Source organism: Siphateles boraxobius, unplaced genomic scaffold, assembly GCF_051911475.1.
Source record: "Siphateles boraxobius isolate OS27281-9 unplaced genomic scaffold, OSU_SipBor_1 25, whole genome shotgun sequence".
Lineage (NCBI taxonomy): Eukaryota > Metazoa > Chordata > Actinopteri > Cypriniformes > Leuciscidae > Siphateles > Siphateles boraxobius.
Window position 1 is genome coordinate 9,113,088 of NW_027508866.1, and position 23,811 is coordinate 9,136,898.

The 23,811-nt window shown below is 37.0% G+C and overlaps 1 protein-coding gene across 15 annotated transcripts in view; it reads right to left on the reverse strand.

The window, feature by feature from the left end:
• Nucleotides 1–23,811, reverse strand: part of ntm (neurotrimin) — a 388,864-nt gene that overhangs the window by 7,359 nt on the left and 357,694 nt on the right. For 8 of the 15 annotated variants that reach the window (XM_077242412.1, XM_077242410.1, XM_077242418.1 and 5 more), the window contains 4 exons: nucleotides 20,509–20,634; nucleotides 4,569–4,700; nucleotides 3,592–3,712; nucleotides 2,319–2,470 (listed from right to left, as the gene is read on the reverse strand). In XM_077242412.1, coding sequence (XP_077098527.1) covers nucleotides 2,319–2,470; nucleotides 3,592–3,712; nucleotides 4,569–4,700; nucleotides 20,509–20,634 — 531 coding nt within the window. Of the gene's footprint in view, nucleotides 1–1,630; nucleotides 1,667–2,318; nucleotides 2,471–3,591; nucleotides 3,713–4,568; nucleotides 4,701–20,508; nucleotides 20,635–23,811 lie in introns of all 15 variants that reach the window. The other 7 variants (XM_077242406.1, XM_077242414.1, XM_077242408.1 and 4 more) reach the window with 1 other exon arrangement.

Consider the following 23,811-nt stretch of genomic DNA (forward strand, 5'->3'; position numbering starts at 1 on the left):
TTCTTTAATCATATTATCCAACATACAATATGCAAACTATTCTAAAACTATATTAAGTATTAAATCAATGGCACATTTAGATTTAATGGTTAATTTCAATGTGTGTAGTTATAACTGCAATTTTAACATGACTTCTTGTCTGAAAATCAATTTGATAATTCTCAACTTAAGTGTATAAATGGTAGTATTACTGTTGACACATTCATAGTTTTTATACCGACAGACAAATAATAAAATAAATAACTTCACCCCGATTTCTCCTACTGTGGCAGTATATTGAGTTGTTATATACTATGGTACTGTATGATTTATGTGCCATAAACCATTGTGTATTAACATGGTTATTATGTCCAGGTAAGACCTTAACACTTTTTGTAAGGGGCAAATGTACATTTAAAGGAATAGTTCACCCTAAAAATAAAGATTCTGTCATCATTTCACCCTCATGTAATTCCAAACCTATATGACTTTCTTTCTTCTGTGATAATACACTGGTCGTTCTTTTCCATGCTACTATAATGAACATGGACTGAAGCTTTCAGGTTTCAAAAAGAATGCAAAAGTACCATAAAAGTACCATAAAAGTATCATGGTGCATGTGCAATGAAATCAAACGATAGATCTGCGTGAGAAACAGACTGAAGCTGAACTGATAATATTCACCTCCGTTGAGCTGTTAACCGCTGCAACTAGACCATTGTGTCAGTGAGTTCATCTTGGACCGAATCAGTCCAATTTAAATATTCAGGCTGATTTTGTGGATCGATTCCACTGAAAATCAAACTCAAAAGAATGATTCTTTTATGATTTGGGCATCACTAATGCTCTCAAACTACGGTTTGACTTCAGAAGTCTTGGACTACATCACCTTTATGTTATTTTCATGGTATTTTGTATCCTTTTTGAAGCTTGAAAGCTCCAGTCCCTGCCCATTGTAATTGCATGGGCTAGAAAACGGCATTTAATTATCTTTTCCTGCTCTGTGGAACAAAGTATGAGTGCAAGTAAATGATGACAATTTTCCTTTAAGTACATTCCTCATATAATGAAGCACTCACAATTCCACAAACATCAAAAGACATCATATGATGCAAACATGTACTTACAAACGGCGGATGAGAGCATGCATTGACATAATGAAGTCATGCCATGGTGGAGAAAGGTGAGACAGGAAAGAAAGTGAAAGAAGAGAAAGAGAAACATGTTTAGGCTACAGAAAACAGAGACTCATTCATCAACCCACAGTGACTGAAAGCAGAATGAGGCATGTCAGTACCCCGCCAATCCCAGAGCGGCAATTGAGACTGTCACTCAATGTTCTGAATATATTATTGACATTACAAAATGGGATTTTAAGCTAATAACCCCTTAATAGGAATAGCTAGTGGCCAATTTAAAATCTGACATTCACATTCTGTCAGACAAGGCACCACAATTATATTACCCTGTTCAAATCAGGGAAAATTTGTCAACCTCGCCTATAAACTTGAGTGCCATATCAACAACTTGGCTTCGTCACATTGCGGTTGATGTGAAAACAACCATGTTTGCATCTTCTTTGCGTATTAAACGCACTGTAACAAGCTTTAGGAGGTGATCAGGACGCCACATTCCCATGCACACTACTAACCTTGCAATAGTGTTGAACTAGTGGGTTCAATTATTTCTACATCAACAAAAACATAAAAACATGTATCAAAAGCAAATGAAGGAGAATCTTCAGATGGAAATCTCAAAGATTAATAGTCGCACATAGAGTTGTCAAAAAGTACCGTTTTCGGTACCAGGTTGGTACTGAAATTTTAAAATATGACAATACCAGCATTTTCCTCTAGCTTTTTGTGCGTTTTTGAACAGATTCTTAGACACCTCTGATTGGTCATTATGTTCACATGCTCAACATATATGTCTCTGATTGGCCATTGTATATGTCTGTGACCATAAATGTGTGTTATTGACTACAATGATCAATGAGCGCGTCAACACAATGGCCAATCAGAGGTGTTTAAGAATTCGCTCAACAGCGCTCAAAATGCTAGAGGAAAATGCTGGTATCATCACATTTTTTAAATTTCAGCACCGACCTTTGACAACTCTAGTTGCACGGTTCAGAAACTACCAAGTGGAAATTCATAGTGTTTACAGGAACGTTATCAGCTGGAAGTTCTGCTTTCGTTTAGCTTTTTTTGAATGAAAGTTTAAGCAAAAAATGAACCATCATTTGAACCACTGTTTGTACATTAAACTAATCAAATAATTGAGAAGAGGCTCTAAACCGTTTTAAAACTTGATTAAAAACATCAACAACCTATACTTACCGTATAGGACGATGCTTGTGTTAGCGCTCCCAAGTTTGTTGATAGCGACGCAGGAGTAATTCCCATAGTCTGCCTCGGACACGTTGAAGAAAGTCAACTTTGAAAGTGGTCCGTCATCCTCAATCTCAATGCCATCAAAGCCATTGAAGATCCTGGGAAACAGTCAGCAAATGTGGAGACTTGAATCAGCTCGGCCTTGTTTACACTACATCAGAGCCTCCTTTGAAGCTGGAGGTTACATTTATGACAACATCAACGTTTTCGGACGCAGATTGCGGCGGGCCTGGATACATTCAAAGGAGGCAAAACTGCAGGATTGAATTACTGGCAGCGGCATGCAGAGGGACATGCACACGCTCTCTTATGCACATTTAATTATGATACAACATTGTGACAACTTATTCTTCACTTGACATCAAAGACAGTTTGAGAGAACCAACTGAGACATATCCAGCCAAAGGCACTCAAATGTGAAGTATTTTCCGTTGAAAACAGTGAATTTATGACAGCACATCTAGTCAGACATGTACAGCTACTGAAATACATTTGTCCTTCACCTCTTAGTGTCACTATCAGTATTATAAATCTGATAGACATAGTGTACAGGAAATACAATAAACTCTAGTAACTAGCTGTTACTGTACATATCAGTTGTAGTAAAAAAAACTGGGTCACAATTTATATTAGGTGTCTTTAACTACTATGTACTTACATAGTAGTTAAAGCCACTCACACGTTGGTGATGGCGCAGTGGATAAGACACATGCCTTTGGTGTGAGAGACCCGGGTTCGAATCCACTGTGAGACACCAATGAGTCCCTGAGCAAGACACTTAACCCCTAGTTGCTCCAGAGGCGTGCGACCTCTGACATATAACAATTGTAAGTCGCTTTGGATAAAAGCGTCAGCTAAATGAATAAATGTAAATGTTCATCAAACAATTTTTGGGTACAATGTACTTATTGTATTGAAAAAAAGTGTAAGGAAAGGGTTAACATTACAATAATTGTATATTGTTTATATAATTATAGATGCGACTACAGAAATGAATTTCAGATGTAATTACATGCAGGTATTTTTTTTTTTAAATATAAGTACAATGTAAAGACTCATTTAAATGTTAGTACATGCAGTAGTAGTTCAAGACATTTAGTGGGATTGAAATTCAGTTTTGTTATTGTAACCATCTATGATTCCATAAACTTCTAGGTTAAGGTTTTATCCTAAAGAAAGGAACAGATGAAGCAGAATATCCTGAAGTGATATGCCATACCTCCTGTCATCTCTGTACCACTCAAAATCTGCCTCGGGTACAGCATCTGCCTCACAAAGCAGGACACCTCTCTGACCCAGGGTCACGCCAACATCTCTGCCATCTGAAATACTGGGAGGGACTAGACACACAAAACCACAAGAAAGTTAATGAACTTGAGATTATTTAACAAGATTATTTACTGATAAGGCAATTACTTAAATAAATAAATAAATAAATAAAGTACATTCAGAAGTCGTAAAACAAGTTATAGTCTTCACTGTGTAAATACAATTTAAAAAAAATTCTTATTAAAGTTACAAAAGTGAGTTTGTCAAAAGCAGTGAGAGATTTTCTATATATTGTTGTTGGATTTACATCAATTACAGATGGCAGCAGGTTTATTAGGCTGCTGTCACTTTAAGAGTTTTAACAAGGATACTCGCAAAGATAGGCAACTTGACACATAAGTATTGAAGTATTGACACATAACCATTCAAGCCCAATAAGGTGGCAAAAACCACTCAGCCGCTCACTCTCAGACAGTGCACGCATATAGTGAAATGAGTTGTCTTTTGCTGCTTATTGCATTTTAAAGGTTTATAATCACTTGTTTTGAAACCGCAATTCTTAAAAACACATGTAAATGAGAAGCTTGCGTGACCATGCAGCACAGCAATGTCATGTGAGCATAACCACGATAGAGACGATGGTCCAAAATCTCTACCAGTTGACATATTTCTACTGGCTAATCGTGTCTACTGGTATATCGCCCACTCAAGATGTTTTAAGTTTGCATTTCAAGACCTTACATTACAAACTATAATATCGTTTTATATTTATTTAATAAAATCCTAAAAGTTTCTGTTTATTTGTAGGTTTATATAAATCAATAAATAAATCAATTAATTAATTAATTTTGAAAAACAGTCTTTTGGGCATATGTTGTATGTTGTATATGTGTAGAATATGTTGATATAAATTCATGAGACACTTACAGTTGACTGTGAGCTCAACAGTCTGTGTGTCCACTGCAATGTCGTTCGCTGCGGTGCATTCGTACACTCCTGCTCTATATCTGCTGATGAAGGGAATCTCCAGAACCTCATTGTCTGAGCTTAGGCTGTCATCTGAACAAGGAAACATTAAAATATGATGTTATGATCAGGGATGCAAACTCATCATGGGTGAAAAAAAGTTACAAATTCGCGAGAACTGCTTGTTACGAGAGAGAGAGAGAGAGAGAGAGAGAGAGAGAGAGAGAGAGAGAGAGAGAGAGAGAGAGAGAGAGAGAGAGAGAGAGAGATTTAGTTTTAGAGTTTATTTCACCAAATTCTCTCATTTAATGAAACCAATACACATTCAATTCATGTTCTGTAGTTAAAGTAAACCACAGAAAATGCCAACAGGGTTTGGAAGAACTTTTACTTACAAGCCAATTTGGCTACTAGACTTTTCAGTCACACTGCTGCCTTGCATTTGTAAGTACAATCGACTTGGCTGTGTGGTCATTAAACATGGATCACAACTTAAATTACATTAAACTGACTTAACAAGAATAGCTGAATCTTGTATAATTTAAAAGGTTAAAAATGGATTATTTCTAATTTATTTTGATGAGTTAAAGTAATGTTAAAACAAATGTTTTATTGACATATGATGACATATTGATGTCATTTTTTGTACAGTGTAACTTTTACTAGCCATATGAAAGTCACAAATAAAGTTATTTCTTGGGTCTGTGCTATTCCCTTCACAGCAAACAAACCAGCGCACTTTTATTTGTTGCTTAGTGACGGTTGTGTCAAAGTAAGGCAGAAACGAGCAGTGCTGCGCAATTCTACTATATTTATTATTCTTATTGACTCATTCAGTATTAGGGCTGCACAATTAATCGGATTTCTAATTGTGATTACGATTACGGATGCCACGATTACGTAATCGTTCAAAGCCGCGATTACAAAAGAAAATCCACTCTGCGTGTGTGTGTTTAGAGCATAATTATGTTATGAGAGGCGAATCGCGACTACTTCAGAAAACCCAGCACAATATGACATACCAGAAAGTGACGCAAGTATACGCTGAAATAAAAAGTCTTTCACCTCAGAATGACGGACTTCACTGTCCTGTCAGCCGTTATACATGAATATTAGATGATGTCACCAACGTCTCCTCACTGACGTCACTCAATTCTAAAACTTGTATTCCGCCATCTTGAGTACCTGATTCGGCAAGATCGATACGTCAGTCGCAAAGGAACTAGAGCTTATTCTCTGGCCAAGCCCGAACTTGCGGGCCGATATTTCCCGTCACTATCCTCGGGCCGGGCCCTTGATCTAGAGATGTGCACTCCCAATGCAAAAGCGTGCGGCGCGGGACTAGATTTGATGGCCGAGTGCGAGCGGCAAAGCCCTCTCTGTGTGTGTGCGTGTTGCAGGGAGAATAAAACGATTCGCGGGACTAGAAATATCAACATAAAAACTAATACATTTTTGCAGAAAAGCAACAAGAACTAAAACAAAATAGAAACGATTTACAGGCCAGAGTTTCCTTTTAAAACACGTTTGCAGCGTTGAGCGATGTAGCCAATCACAGACATACGTGTTGATTTCTTCAACGCAAAGGCCAATCAGAAGCATTTAAGATAGACTCCCCCATAGACTCCCCTCACCGCTCAAAACCTCTATGCTCAAAACGGACTTTTTGTTCAGAGCTCTGTATGCTGACAAATCCTCTAATTGTATCAAACAAAGTGTATATATTATGAAAGATTCATTGTGCAGTCAGCTTAATTGATATTAACAGAGATGTGAGATCGCGATTAACTGATGTCAGCTTTTTAGGAATTATTAAGGGAGCGCACTTTGCGCGCATTCAGTCAAAATCCTTCAATCATATCATGCCCAACCATGCACGCAGCTGCTTGCTTTTATGTTATAACAGTGGTTTGTGTGTGCAAACTCTCTGTGCAGCGTTCATGTTGTCTGTGGTGAGTGGATGTAAATGATAATGAGCTTACTAGCTTAGGGGTGTGCGATATCACGATTTATGATCGTGGATTAAAATATATCCACCATTTGCTTTTGAAGAAATGTCGTAGTATCGTGCATTCTATCAGTTGCAGTTCTGGCGCCTCCGTCTCAGCATATGCTACAACGCGACGTATATTCACATCAAATGTTAACGCAAAGGAACGGGACAATGCAGTTCACATAAGTTCATTATTTGCATGTGCTATCAAGTGATTCACGTGTTGATGCGCGGTTCTAACGACCGCTTTTCTGAGCGCGTACACCCGAAGTGCACGCGCACTAATCGTGTCTAACAACAGCGACAGGTTACTGAACGAAGTTATCTTTCTAGTCTTATTGCGCGAATACTGTCAAATACACACAGGGCTTACATAAACAAAGTTGGTTATGTATAAAGTGAAACAAACAGAGAAAATCTGCTTCCTAGATAATACCGTCAGTATTGTAGACAGTACTCGGCAGGTCCTCAAGATGGCGGCAGTCAACTGGAAAAAGACCGGATGACGTAAGAGGTCATGTGACTGATATTCATGTATACTGTGCTCGTAGCGCGCACTCTTCAATTGCGTGTTAGCTGAGAAGGATTTGCGTGCAGGTATGATTTTCATTCTATTCACCAGGAGCTGTTTCATTAACAGTTCTTGTTAGTATTGTGTATTTACCATGGTAACTGTCGTTTCCATAACCCCAAAATGCCACTTTATTTTCACTTTGTGTTATTTTTTATATTATTAAATGACTGTGGTGACTCATATCAACATTGTATTAACAAAAACTAGTTTGGGACTGCTATTTAATTTCTTTACCATAGTCCTAATGTTATTCTATTCTTTACATGAGTCATTCTTACAATTTATGTGTATGTTAAAGGGTTAGTTCGCCCATTTAAGACATGAAGTTGTATGCAATCCTTACCAGCACTATAGTGTATACACACTGACCCACTCTGTTGTCACCCCCCTGGTCCGAGTTCTGACCGCTGGAAGTTTTTGAATGAAGTAATCCCGGCTACTTTCCGGGGCCACAAAACTGTGCGTTTTTACGTGAAAAAAAGATTTGCGTTTCAAAGCTTGATTAATCTAACACACAAAAAACACGCCGGGCAAAATTCATACCTCAGTTTTAATGCGGCACTATTTTCCTTCCGTTTCTATCAATCCGCGCTGCTGTCAATGTCAACAGTGCGCACGTGACGATCAGCTCTTCCATAGTGTTTACACAATCGATCGACAACAAGGTAAAAAATATTAAATTAACAATGGTGCGAACTTGTAAATTCCCAGGCTGTGACAACAAGGATGTGCCGGGATCAAAGTTCAAATTTCATCGTTTTCCTGTATCAAATATGAATATGAGACAGCTTTGGCTGGTTGCCATCGGCTACTCAGCGGGAGCTAAATTATCTCGAATAAAGGATTTTCGTGTGTGTAGTGCTCACTTCAGCGAAGACGATTACATCTCCAACCAAGGAGGAAAAGGAAAAAACATGATTTTAAATTGTTTTGCTGTACCAGTACCACGGGTAAGCTCTATTTACTAACTTTATGATCCCATGTCTAAACTGTACGGTAAACAAGATGATGTTTAGACTCCATTATAAAACACGTGAAAAGATGTGTAAAAAAAAATATATATATATATTGTTACAATTTGCTGTGAAAAATATTTGATTGAACACACCATTTGTCATTCATCCTGCCTCTTGCTACAGCTGTGGTGGGCCCAGCATCAGATTGGACAACTTCTCTGTCCTCTCGCTCTCTCTCTTCCCGTTCTTTGTCCATCTGCTCAAGTTCGGCATCGGTATACTCCGGTTCATAAAGATATCCCTTTGTCGTTGAGTTAAAATTACTGTCTTCATCTGATCCGTCTGACACTGTGCTAAAATTAGTTTCATCATCTGAAGTTTCGTAGTCGGACATGTTGTCGGCGAGTCGCGCTATCAACAGCTAATCGTCACGTGCGCACTGTTGACATTGACAGCAGCGCGGATTGATAGAAACGGAAGGAAAATAGTGCCGCATTAGAACTGAGGTATGAATTTTGCCCGGCGTGTTTTTTTTGTGTTAAATTAATCAAGCTTTGAAACGCAAATCTTTTTTTCACGTAAAAACGCACAGTTTTGTGGCCCCGGAAAGTAGCCGGGATTACTTCATTCAAAAACTTCCAGCGGTCAGAACTCGGACCAGGGGGGTGACAACAGAGTGGGTCAGTGTGTATACACTATAGTGCTGGTAAGGATTGCATACAACTTCATGTCTTAAATGGGCGAACTAACCCTTTAAGTAAAGCGGGACAGAACTTGTGTGTGTTAACAATTTTTGTGTAAACATGTATTATAATATGCCTATATATATTCAATGTAAATTGTGATAATCGTAATTAATAATCGCAATTACAATTTCAAGGGAATAATCGGCAATTATGATTTTTGTCATAATCGTGCAGCTCTTTGCTAAATCTGCGCATATTACATAATTTATCCAGCAAATTGAGTCAATATAATTTGTGAAACATTACCTGCCAAATTGCCTTGTGATTTGACATTGTTACCCTCCACATTTTTACCCACTTTTGCCACTGTTTGCTCATTTCAAACCCTGTGATATTATGAAACTGCACAGAACAACTTGTGCGTGTAAGCAAACTGTTTAATTGCGCTGTGGTTATGACAGTATAGAGTAGTAGAGCTCAAATAAAGTAGTATTCGTTGGCAAAATGGTAGGCTAGTTTTTTTCAAAAACTCATCGGATCTAGACGAATCACAATAATGACCTTTATTGGATTCAAAACGGCGGATGTCACCGAAAGGTGATAAGTTTGCATCCCTGTATGATCTGTTTTGTCTTTTTTTAAAGCTCTCAAAAAAAGAGAAGGGTTGTCCAGCTTTACTCATGATTCCTTAATTGACCACTACAACAAAAACAAATTACTGTGATTGGTTGGTAGGAGTGTTAATACTGGAATAACAAAGTGTTACTTGGCTAAATCACATTATATTTCATGTGTCTCATTATCACTGAGGAGCTGGAATATTTCTCATTTTTTAAGTATTGTCATATCCATACTTTTCTTGTGTACAATATGCCACACTGTAGAGCATGTTGATGCCCTTCTATGCAAATTCAAACCTCATCTTCCCTGAAATACCGATGCTCTGATGTATTTATAGTTATTTGTGTCCTATTGTGGGAGAGAAGACACTAGAGATAAGAAATTCGATTCAAATATGAGTCTCTGTCTGTGCAGCTGCTTTGAAGTGTTCACATACACACTGGAGTCAAACTGCTAAAACACACGCCACCTTTTCATGTTCACGAAATCCAGACTGGGGAAAAAAACGTTAGTGGAATGGGATCCTTGTGATGCAGTTCTCAACGTCAAGCAGTAATATGCGGTTGGCTTAAATAAATAAATATCGTCCCCAATGTAGTTTCTGACAGCAAAATAACACACCACATTCTCTTAAGTATGTTCTGAAAGACAATGTCTTACACCTGGGAGAGGCTGTTAACGAGAAAGAAAGAGGCACTTCCTTTAACCTGATGAGGAGTGTCAACCGAGCGCTCTGGAGAAAGAAGCTCATTACCGTTCCACACGGTACACACCTCATTGCACTGAGGAACAGCTCGGAGTCTGCTCAAAAAGGGTCTTGTATAATTGTATTGTTTTATTGTCTAAAAGTATTTGATTTTACATTCAAACACTCAACTACTCCTTCAGAATAAGCCAATTAAACCCAAACTTTTAAATGGAACAAGCCAGAATCGAGCACAGGTAAAGCTTAATCTTTATTCAAGATGCTCATTTTGATGTTTCCTACTGGAAAGTCCACGTCATTGGAGCTGCAAAGGACAGGGAAAGCTTTATGAAAAGCAAACCATCGGCTTTGATACCCGGTCCAGCAGAAAGTAAATGTGGTGCTTTGGCATCAGGTGCATTGTGGACTGTCTTCCATCAAAGGGAAGATTGACAAAATGGGACCGTTTATTTCCATCAGGGGCTCTGGGTTTCACGGCTGCCATGGAGGATTGTATCAATGTGAAGTACTTGAAGACTGACATCTCAGGCTTCTTTCTTCATCAATACACTCCTGAAGCACATTCATTATGCATTTCTTATATAATGCAACAGCTTTTGTATATTCATGGCCTCTGATGGCATTATAAGCATCAGTCAATTGTACACCCAGGGATTGATTTGCGATATTATCAGTAGTTAAAATCAAATGCCTCTTGAGCTGAAATGGTACAACGATCGTCCTGGGTGTCATAAAAAATAGAACAAGCGCCAAACAACTCTATTAATGGAGAAACTATAAGCACACAGAAGTTAAACAGGCAGGCCTCCACAGTCACAGGATGAATCAGGATGCTTTCTTGAGCATAATAGTAGAGCAGTCACCTACACTCACCTAAAGGATTATTAGGAACACCTGTTCAATTTCTCATTAATGCAATTATCTAATTAACCAATCACATGGCAGTTGCTTCAATGCATTTAGGGGTGTGGTCCTGGTCAAGACAATCTCCTGAACTCCAAACTGAACGTCAGAATGGGAAAGAAAGGTGATTTAAGCAATTTTGAGCATGGCATGGTTGTTGGTGCCAGACAAGCCGGTCTGAGTATTTCACAATCTCCTCAGTTACTGGGATTTTCACGCACAGCCATTTCTAGGGTTTACAAAGAATGGTGTGAAAAGGGAAAAACCTCCAGTATGCGGCAGTCCTGTGGGCGAAAAGGCCTTGTTGATGCTAGAGGTCAGAGGAGAATGGGCCGACTGATTCAAGCTGATAGAAGAGCAACTTTGACTGAAATAACCACTCATTACAACCGAGGTATGCAGCAAAGCATTTGTGAAGCCACAACACGCACAACCTTGAGGCGGATGGGCTACAACAGCAGAAGACCCCAACGGGTACCACTCATCTCCACTACAAATAGAATAAAGACGCTACAATTTGCAAGAGCTCACCAAAATTGGAAAAAATGTTGCCTGGTCTGATGAGTCTCGATTTCTGTTGAGACATTCAGATGGTAGAGTCAGAATTTGGCGTAAACAGAATGAGAACATGGACCCATCATGCCTTGTTACCACTGTGCAGGCTGGTGGTGGTGGTGTAATGGTGTGGGGTAGACATGTGCCGGTATTCGGTAATGCGATAAATCGCGGTAATGAATATGCACGATATGTTTATCGCGGGGACTTCGAAATACCGTGAAAAATAATAGATCCGAATTTAGATTTTTAGAACGCGCATCAGCTTATTTTCCATCAACCGCTTAAAAAAACAATGCGTATATGCTGCGCAAAACACGTGCGCACTTTGATGTAAACAATCCCCACATCACATGTATAAGCACTGTGTGAATGCAGTGTGCACTCTAGTCTAATGTAAACAATCCTCACATGGAAAAGAAGCACGGCGGAAGGAGGAACGCTGCCGACTATTTATCCCCCGCATGGCTGCCAACTCTCACGCATTCAGCTTGAGACTCACGCAATTGACACTTTCACACGGTCTCGCGCCACACATCCATTTTCTCACGCAGAGAAAAATCGCGGAGCAAAGAGGACACTGACACCGACAGACTAGACAGAGCAGGTTACTTTTGATATGAAAAAAATATCAGCTCTCAGGTTTTATAACGAAATTCAGACAATAAATACTGTTTTGGTGCTTGTAAATGACGTGACAGATCGCGCGCCTCAGTTCAAGTAAACAGATCATCTGTTACTTTTTATTAAAGATACAGTACAACCCACCGAAAGGTATACGTACTTTCGATCAATCAGTGTTTTTCAACCACGGAAAGAGGTCAATAACACTGCAGGAGAACAATTATGTCACAGAACGTTACATTTACCTCAGGAAAGCCATTTGATGTTAGTTGACTATAAGAAAATAGCTATAGAGAGGAGTATTTTGCTAAATATGTGCACTATATTACATATTTTAATATATGTTTACTTGTCATTATATAATTGTTATTATAATGAAAATTACGGCATATTACATTTTTATATTTATATTATTATTATATTTATATTGTATGCATTATATTTAATTTCTCTCTGTATGTTTACAGCATTATGTGAGATATTTTTTCTTGAGAAAAAATTAAATGCAGGCTATCTACTGTATAGCCTACCTAATATTTATCCAAATGAGTCAATATTGAATCAAGATTGAAATTAAATCCAAGAATTTAATTGAAATCATGAAAATTGTGTTAAGCAATAATACAAACAGTAGCCTCAGTAACTGTACCATGTAAACATTATAACATGTTGTCACTAAAAAATAAAATTAATGTTTTGACAATCACAATTACACATTGTGATGCAAGTTTTTTTTAGACACCCCCAATCCGTCTGTTTCTCTTGTGCAATTAAAATATCGTGATAATACCGTATACCGTGATAAAAGCTCAATCAATTAATCGCAGCATGAAAATTTGATACCGGCACATGCCTAGTGTGGGGGATGTTTTCTTGGCACACTTTAGGCCCCTTAGTGCCAATTGTACATCGTTTAAATGCCACGGCCTACCTGAGCATTGTTTCTGACCATGGACATCCCTTTATGGCCACCATTTACCCGTCCTCTGATGGCTACTTCGAGCAGGATAATGCACCATGTCACAAAGCTCGAATTATTTCAAATTAGTTTCTTGAACATGACAATGAGTTCCCTGTACTAAAATGGCCCCCACCGTCACCAGATCTCAACCCAATAGAGCATCTTTGGGATGTGGTGGAACGGGACGGTGTGCCCTGGATGTGCATCCCACAAATCTCCATCAACTGCAAGATGCTCTCCTATCAATATGGGCCAACATTTCTAAAGAATGCTTTCAGTACCTTGTTGAATCAATGCCACGTAGAATTAAGGCAGTTCTGAAGGCGAAAGGGGGTCAAACACAATATTAGTATGGTGTTCCTAATAATCCTTTAGGTGAGTGTATATCACTTGTGCAAACGCTACATAGACACACCTAAACAATGCATGATGCCAAAGGAGGCCCTTAAAGGTATATATCAAATTAGGTACCCATTACAAGTTACAGTCCAATCAAATGCACATAAGTCTGCCTAACAGATACAGTTTGATGTTTATAAGGTACCAAGTTGATACAATTGACACTTTTGTAGAGAACTAATCACTTTGTCACGTTAGCTCCATCACATCTTATCCAAAATATTTAGTTTCGGCTGGGGCACTTAGTAGCAAATTAAAGCAGATATCCAAAGACAGATTGTTATTAATAAAGATTGTTATTAAACAATATGTACCTAAAGGTATAATTCATAATTTGTCAATATAAAGGATATGCACTAAAATTAGATATGCCTATCTTATATGCACTTAGAGTGCACTTAGATATGCACTAAGTGTGTGTTGTTATGCCCAGTGAGTGGGAAAAAGACTGAGTGGCAATATTGGTTTTCTGTGTAAATGCCGCAAAAAAACACATAAAACACATCTATAACGGGAAAAAGCTTTGAGATTGACTGTACAAATAGATTTGACAAGAAATCTGAGGTATATTTTTACAGACTGCCGAAAGCTGCAGAAAAGAGAAGCAAATGGATCGCTGTAATTCACAGAAACAACTGGACTCCAGGAAGCGCAACGTGGATTGGTTATTACATATTATATCTTATATTCTGCATAATATATATATATATATATATATATATATATATATATATATATATAAAAAAAACATTGATATAGGTGATTACCCGGATTTAGACTTACCTATATTGTATTTTTATAAAGAGTTCACAGGCAAATTTACTTTAGTATGTATTTCCCCGGTGTTGAAATCAGGCACTTATAAATGTCAGGAAACAGAATTTCCAGGAAAAAGCTCTTTTGCCACTCAGTCCAGCTGAGGTGGCCTGTTCTGGCGGAAAAGTGATGTCAATGCATACCCTCTATAATTCAACTCAAAAGGGATCCAAAACCAACACTGGACTCCCACCCCCTTTTTTTTTTACTACAATAAACTGTAAGCTGGACCAGATTTTATATTGATATTCAAAAGTATTACTATACTAGATAACAGGTAAATATAATCTCTAATCTACATAACACTGTTTTAAAATCACATTCTACAACTATTGGAATGTCCTAGACCTCTAGCTAAAGTAGCTCAGCCGAGTATGAGTGTAAAGTACTGCAGCAAAGCAGACAGCAAGCCACCAATACTGCAGAGCTGTTACACACACACACACACACACACACACACACACACACACACACACACACACACACACACACACACACACACACACACACACACACACACACACACACACACACACACACACAAAACCCGAGAGAGAAGGAAAGCAGAGTTGGGCAAGGTGCTGAATCAATCCAGGCACAGCTGAATCTGTCTGATCCCTCCAGACATCAGGGCAGGAACGCCATTACCGCACCATCTGATTTTCTTAGCTTCTCTTCTGAATGTGAACCAAACAAAAGATTTGCTTAAATCAGAGGTCAGATGATATCCCGTTACCCACTTTTGGTGCACGATACACCTTGCTACGATTTATATCCATATCGTTTTCCAGGTGAGTGCCATGCACATTCTCAGTGACAGAAGATTTAGCTGCTAAATAATTTAGGAAACAAAAGGTGCATTAACTGACACAAAAAATACAGACTTGACTAGCACAAAACCTTATCTACTTGAAAAAACAAACATAGAGGGAGTGAGTCACACATGTGCCCTGCAGATATTTATTGTCTTTATTCAGCTGAGATTCTTGTCAGCAAAGATAATGCAGTTTGACAGGCTTGCTTTGATTCCAGCCATCACATATCATCCAGTCCTTGAATCTTTGTTTGACTTAAAAATGTGAAGTGAAAACCACATCTGTTACTAATGGTGAAATATGCTTTTGTTTGTGCGAGCGAGTGCAAATGTGTTTGCGGTACATTTGTATGTGGCATATCAGTGCAAACAACGCCCACAATCCAGTTTAATCACCTCCTAAATGTGCTGAAATATCTTAATTAGGTCGTTGTTATTCTTTTCAGCTTAAATGCATGTGCAAAATTGGGTGTTTTGGTAAATTCGGCTCTTGAATGGAGACGCGATGGAACAGCGTGCTGTATTTGATTTGAGGGAGAGACAATACAAGCTTGAGTAAAAATGAAATGATAAACACACAGCAGAGTGCATTAGCATGGGGTAGTTTGCGGTTCCACAAAGTAGTTCACAGATCCACATCTTTCTAAACCCCTGAGGCCATTGCTCAGGAGAGAGAGAAACACCATAAACCAGACCCGACCAGAGTAATATCAATCTATAACCCCACTCCAAATGCATTCATTTCACTCTGTGTTTCTGTCATCCCAAAAAAAAAAAAACTCTCGAAAATAACTGGAGTCAGCATAGAACCGAGGAGGGGAGGGCAAAAGAAAAATAGAGAGCAAGATCGGCAGAGTAGAACTGTATTAGCAGTTAGGGCTAGCGCTCAGAGGATCATTTGGTTCCTGAAATGAGCTGCCGAACCCAAACACACAGCAGCCTCATTATATAGATGGTTATACAGGATTAATGCAATCACAGCTCAATAAAAACCTCAAGCAATGTGCTCCACACAATGTGCTCTTCACTGAGCCAAAACCCTAATTTACGCTGATGTAATAGGAGTGTTAGCTCCTGGGACACAGACGCTCATTAAAAACAATGTTTATTCAAGTCGATTAAACAGTAGCAATGATAAATTAGCAACATCATTGACCATGTTCCTCACCCAAAGGTAAAACAATGCAGCAGCAAAACAACACGTTTACTCTTCCGATACCAACAATGCAACTCAAACGCTGCTTGGTATGAATTGGATTTTACACAGAAAGAGAAATATGGGATGATTATCCCTTTTGAAGATTAAAAAAGAGCCCTACCCACCACAGGCTTTTGCTCTGATCACATGAAACAGAGACTACGCACAGCCCTGCAAATTAACTGTAATATGTCTATTAAACTGTATCAGGGGATAATAACATTAATATCTTCTATTTATAATTTATTTTAAGCATAAACAATCCATTTCTTTGCATGTGGAAGAGAGAACACGCAGTTATACACATCCTCCAGAAATGCCAACTAGTAAATAGTTCAAGAAAGGCAACTAGTGCAATGCTACTAAAATATTTTCTAAACCCGTCCCTATGCATTGACAAAAAAAAAAAAAGTATTTATAAAGGGGATCAAAATTACCGTTTTGGAATGAATGCTTTTCTTCAAACAATAACTGTGTTAATAACTAAATAATTAAAATTACTGATGATACATACATGTTTTAATATATCAAACATGTATATTTTTAATTGCACCACCATATTTCTGTTATGAATGATTTGTAAATATCTTACACTTCTATAGATGTAAATATGTAATAATGTTCATGTTTTAGATGCTGTCAAAATGACCATATTGTACGTTTCAGCATTTATCAAAAAATACAAAAAGTAAGTGTTTTTCCCTGTAAATAAATACCTACATATAAACAAAGAGACACAGTGTCAAAGAGAAACTAATTAGACACAGGGTTGATGTCTGAGGCAAATAGTCACAACAGACTTTTTATAATTCAGTTTTATTGTTGACAAAAATGTATCCAAAAATACTGTGTTGAGTCAAAAGTCCATAGGAAATGAATAATGTACTGGTTAATTTGACCACCTTTATGCATTCTTAGGGTAGTGATAACCTTCTCCCCAAATATTAAATATGAAAATGCCATTGATGAGGGTCAGAAACAAGTATTTTGATGAACTAATGGAATATTAAACAATTCAATGTTTTTATTGATAAAATATTTAAAAAGTACATCATGCCGGATCAATTTGACCTTCTTTATGCATTCTAGAGTTAACCAGTGTTATTTATTTTTTAGTAAAAATACATAAATGTATCTTTAAAGTAAGATACATTTATAAGATAAGTCATTTTCAGATAATACATTTTAAATCAAGTTTATTTTTCATACCTCATTGGCAAATTTTTAAGCATAAAACTTTAAATATATGCTTAAAACAAGAAAACACAATGTGGTAAGAAAAAGAAAACTTAATTCAAGTCTTACTATTTTTAAATGTATCTTATTTAATGGATGTTTAAACATTTTTAATGGAAAACAAGACAAAAAATAATGAAAATTTTCATTGCAACATACAAACAAATAAGCAGTTACAGTTTGCAAATACAAAAATAAAGAAAACTAAAGAAAATTCGTAAGAGTAAAAAAAATCTTCTAGATCTCTAGAGCTGCAAGATAAATAAACTGATTCTGTGAAGGGTACATTTACTCAATGTTTCTGGGAAAAGAACATACTCTTCAAGCAAAATAATAGAGCTCACTATAATATTCATGATTTCAGCAAAAACAACTGGTCCTGTACTAGATTTCAGTTCTTGGTTGTTTAAGACTCTGGGCTTTATCAATAATTCAGATTGATAATAGCCAGACCCACACTGATTCTTAGAATTTGTGCCTGCAGAACTCAGCTAATTTCCATAGAATTAGAACGTCTGTCGATCACAAAGTTCTTCACATCCCCTGACCCTAGTGAGAATATTTTAGCTAATCTGATAATACATGAAAGTATGGCACTCTCATTTTACGTTTTAAGCTAAATTACAGTACTTTTCCAACATAAAGAGTGCCGCTAATGGCCTTGAAATCACATTTCAGTGCTTTTTATGTAAAAGCATTTTTTCACAAATTCCATCTAAACAACATGCTTAATGATCTATCAACCTTTTCTCTATGACATCATCTTGATATTTAACTGTTTGCACACATGAAGGTGAACTCTAGAAAGTCATTAAAGCACAAATAACATTGTTGCATGTTTCTTTAATGAGAATGGATGATAGCGGGCCTAGCTGCCCTCTTTAGATTGAGATCTAGATAAGAAAAGGACTCGGTATGATCGTAATCTAGAAAAAAAACTACTTACAAGCGAGTGATGCGAGACTGGAGATACGGCGCGGGATCACGAAATCTCTCGGGTTTATACAGAGTCCGGCGAAAGAGCCGTGCGGCTTAGAGCGAAGTGCCATTTAAAGGTCGGAGATGTGTACTTACAGAACTAAGTGTGACTGGCAGACTTATTTCAGCCCTTTATTGAAACAATGTGGAAACGCTGCGGTAAATCTAAATGACTGTAGTACGGTGAATGCTCGAGGGAGCAGGTGTGCTTCACATCAACAGGCTCTCTCGTCTGTCTAATACAAATTTTTAAAAGAAACAAATCTCTGACAAGAAACAAATCCTGGTGCTATCGAGATATTAAGATCTTATCGCAGGGGGGTCTGTGTCTTAATTAAGTTTCACACATCGTTTGGATAGCTTCCCACTGATTCCGGCCCCATCAAGATTTCTGGTTGCCAGCTCTTTGTAGATTATGGCATGCTTTTTCAAAAGCAAATCAGATCTGAACGCGAACAAAGTGTTAAAATGAACTAATGGCACAAAAGTATGGTGTTTATAAGTTGTGTAATGTTAGCAATGCCAACACGCCCCACTATTTCAGAGACTAATTTGAGCCACGTCTGTAATTATCAAGTTTTTGAATCAACATAAAATCCCAAATAACCCTATTTACTTCCTTAATGCATCTTTTTGGTCTTATTGTGAACAATTCATCAGTGCATGTTCCAAATGTTTGTCTGTCTAATATTTAATTAAAATAATTTTGGCCAAGCTATTAGGAATTGTTTTTAGTAAATTTGCATATGGTCTAACTCCATTCTGGTATGTATGGTTCCCATTTATTCCTCCCTATTGTTCTGGTTCTAAACCAATATTGCTTACTTTCATCAGTGGAACACAAAAGAGGATGTTTTGAAGGATGGTTCATTGGGTTTTGGCCATACAATTAAAGTCAGTGGGGTCCAAAACAATATTGGTACATACAAAGATAATTGTATACATTTCTAAAACTATCTTCTTTTATCACAGAAAAAAGAAAGTCACATCAGTCTGGAAAGACATAAGAGTAAGTAAACAATGTCAGAATATAAATTTTGGAGTGAACTATCCCAGATCGAAATATGGAGACAATGGAAGTATACAAACATAGTGTCCACCTGCTAAATGATGTGAGGAGCAAATAGGTCGATTTCTGTGGTCCAACAAGGCCCTGACATGACTGAATCCATTCTGACAGCTGATCTTTTATTCCTAAAAGCAGCTGAAGCTCTTAGCAGATACCTGTACTGTATCATAATGGAATCCTATCTCAAACTCTTTCACTTATCTCAACAAAAAAAAAAGAAGCAGTCACTTCTGTGTCACATTAACATTTCAATTACCTGATCCTTGTAACAACACAAAGGAAGAAAAAGAGGGGTGTGCGGCGTGCATGAGCAGGTACGCCAGTCCAATTGCACCCCATGAATCATAGCGCATTAAAATGCAGTTTTTTCCCTGATTAAGTGAAATGGTGCACAGCAGAACAGAGCTGTAGACAGGCCCAAATGGAGCTGATTTGTTCATGTGGCCTGAAGATAAGCAAAATGGAACACTCAGCTTGTACCGTGCATACACAAACACACACATACACATGTACACACACACACATGTACACACACACACACACACACACACACAGACAGCTCTCAGTGAAAAAGACACCTGATATATTGTCTTACTCATGCTTAATATGTCAGTGAGATGCGGTATTTTGCTAAATCATCAAGGAAAAAAAGTGCACTGTTCTTGTAATGGGAAAACACATCAGCAGTACTGGACCAATACTGAGGATTGTGGTTTTATTTTGAAGGCAAAAGCTATTGACTAGAGATTTGTTTACTTTTCAGAGATAATGTTAAATATTTTCTGCCCATAAAGACATGATATGCATCTTACCTGAAGGTGATATTATCCTCCAGACGATGGCAGGTTCTGGTTTTCCGTTAGCCAGGCACATCAAAGTGACGTTGGAGCCTTCGTTCACCACAAGATCCTTTGAAAGGTTCACAATCTTTGGAGGTACTGTAAAACAAAAAGCAAAGTTACGTTAATAGCTCAATTCCGAATGTCCACTTTAGACATTCTACTAACTATCTATGAGTAACTTTGCAACTGCATGTCAACTCACACTCACAGAATTTGTAGACTGTTAGGTTAAGGTTAGGATTAGTAGAATAAGTTGACTTGAACTTGCATGTTACTTACAGTCAGTAAAATATCTTTTGGGGGACCATCAAAATAAAGTGTAAGCAGACAGTCTACTAATACTCTGACGGTTCGTTCACATGTTGTTGCAAAGTGACTTATGGATAGTAAAATGTCTAAAGTGGAATTGAAATAAAGTGTTATTGTACCAAAACAATAGTGAATGTAAGTAATGATACATAATACTTTTTATCAAGAATATAGACTGCCAGTTCAGAAATCAATGGTATTTTCCACAGAGCATGCAAACGTAAATGTAACATTTAATAAATGTAACACTGACAACTTACATTCAAGGAATGTTCAAGCACATCTTTAATTAATTAAATCATAAATACATTTATTTAAACAGTGATCTCTCTTCAAAAAGTTACATGTTTTGGTGGGTTTTTGATTTTTTGGTGGGGCTTAACATTTTGATTGTTCAAAAATATACAATAAATATTACAGAAAAGCTCTGTAATATATCTGATGGGTACCATTTCTTTCTGGTGAAGAGAAATTGCAAACTAGACACATTACACAAGGTTGATTTATTGATTGCCTTTGCACTTTGAACACAATTTAAACAGACTACAGAGCAACCCACAATTCAGGCCTTTATGAGGGCCTTGCAGATCTAAAGAAAATCTACAACTCAGCAAAACTAAAGATGTTACAAATACTTTATTTAGTTATCCTACAGGGAATGGTGATAAAGGGTGTCGACATCCTCCCTTCAGGAGAACAAATTATGGCCTACTTTTAAAAAGGAGTGTTAAACAATTACTAGAACACTCAAAGAGAATATGTGATTGCAAATTAACAATCAAATGTTTTTTTGTTTTGTTTTTTTGCTGTTAGATAAAAAAAAAATGGTGTCAATGAAACCACTTTAAAACTTACTTTTTTTACTTTAAAAAAGAATGCTAAGCTATAAGCTACTACTAATATAAGCAGTTTTTGAATCAACATCTCAATTAAGGTGAAAGCATTAAATTTGATCAATTTAGATCAAATACTATATAAAACTAAAAAGGAGAACACACCATAATTCACATTAAATATAAGTCAAAAACAATTGCGAACAGCTGCATTCACCTGAATACAGTATACATTTATATTTGCATATTTAACCAATATATAAACATATTGTGTATTTTCTACGACGTTAAGCGCTATTTTTTAGTCTCCAGCCCTCTTTGAGATACAAGCTTTACACTTTAGCCAAAGCACTTGTTATTTGTATTGTTGTAAATGTAAATGTTTTATTTATATGTATCATTAAAAAGTTTTGGGTCAGTAAGAAATTAATACTTTTATTCAGCAATGATGCATTACATTGATCAAAAGTAAAAAGACATTTATAATGTACATATATATACAGTGGTGTGAATAAGTTAGGCCCCCCATGCTAAAGTTGCCTAAAAAGAGGAATAAAAAATCATCTTTTGGAAATTGATCTTAATGGCTTAATTGGAAAAATGAGGAAAAATCCAACCTTTAAGGACACCAATTTTCTTTGTGTATGAATAATGTATCATAAATAAATAAATGTTCTTCCTTAAAATACAGGGTGCATAAGTCATTGCCCCCCTATGTTGAATTCCCATAGAGGCGGGCAGATTTTTATTTTTAAAGGCCAGTTATTTCATGAATCCAGGATACTATGCATCCTGATAAAGTTCCCTTGGCCTTTGGAATTAAAATATCCCCACATCATCACACACCCTTCACCATATCTAGAGATTGGCATGGGGCACTTTCCATAAGATCATATTTCAATGCAAATCAAACCAGCTATTAGGCTAACTGAAATAAAACCATGCCAATCTCTAGATATGGTGAAGGGTGTGTGATGATGTGGGGATATTTTAATTCCAAAGGCCAAGAGAACTTTATCAGGATGCATAGTATCCTGGATCCATGAAATAACTGGCCTTTAAAAATAAAAATCTGCCTGCCTCTATGGGAATTTAACATAGGGGGGCAATGACTTATGCACCCTGTATTTTAAGGAAGAACATTTATTTATTTATGATACATTATTCATTCACAAAGAAAATTGGTGTCCTTAAAGGTTGGATTTTTCCTCATTTTTCCAATTAAGCCATTAAGATCAATTTCCAAAAGATGATTTTTTATTCCTCTTTTTAGGCAACTTTAGCATGGGGGGCCTAACTTATTCACACCACTGTATATATATATATTTTTTTCTTTTTTTCAAATAAATGCTATTCTTCTGAACTTTTGAACCACTCAATAAAGAACCCTAAAAGTGTGTGCCACGGTTTCCACAAAAAATATTAAGCAGCACAACTGTGTTCACAACTGTGTATAGCCTAGAAATCTAGATGCACCCTAGCGGAAGCACATTTTATTTTGCTGGCTTGTCAGGCTAGTGTTTAGCTGTGATAATAAGAAAAGTTTCTTGATCATCAAATCAGCACATAAGATTGCTTTCTGAAGGATAATCAATTCAGCTTTGCCATCACAGGAATAAACTGCATTTTTAAATATATTTACAAAGAGTTATTCAAATTATAATAATTTCACAATATTACTGATTTACTGTGTTTTTGATCAAATAAATGCAGCCTTGATGAGCATAAAATATTTTTTATTCAAAATATGAATAAATCTTATTGAGCCCAAACTTTTTAACAGTAGTGTGGACAGCCTTTTTCCTTCTGGTTATTATGAAAAACATTGAAGAAAACATGAATATGGATATTCAAATGAAGTGAAATCAAGTTTGTTGGAGGATCTTAGAAGAATCAAAATCGTTGAGCTGTTGCTTTTGGCACAGCCACCCTGATTGACACACACACACACACACACACACACACACACACACACACACACACACACACACACACACACACACACACACACACACACACACACACACACACACACACGCTATTTTGAGTAGCTCATTTTATAAAAATTGACCTGCAACATTAAGGTTGTTTAAGTTAAAGGTCAGTTTAGTATAATGTTTCCAATCTCTGG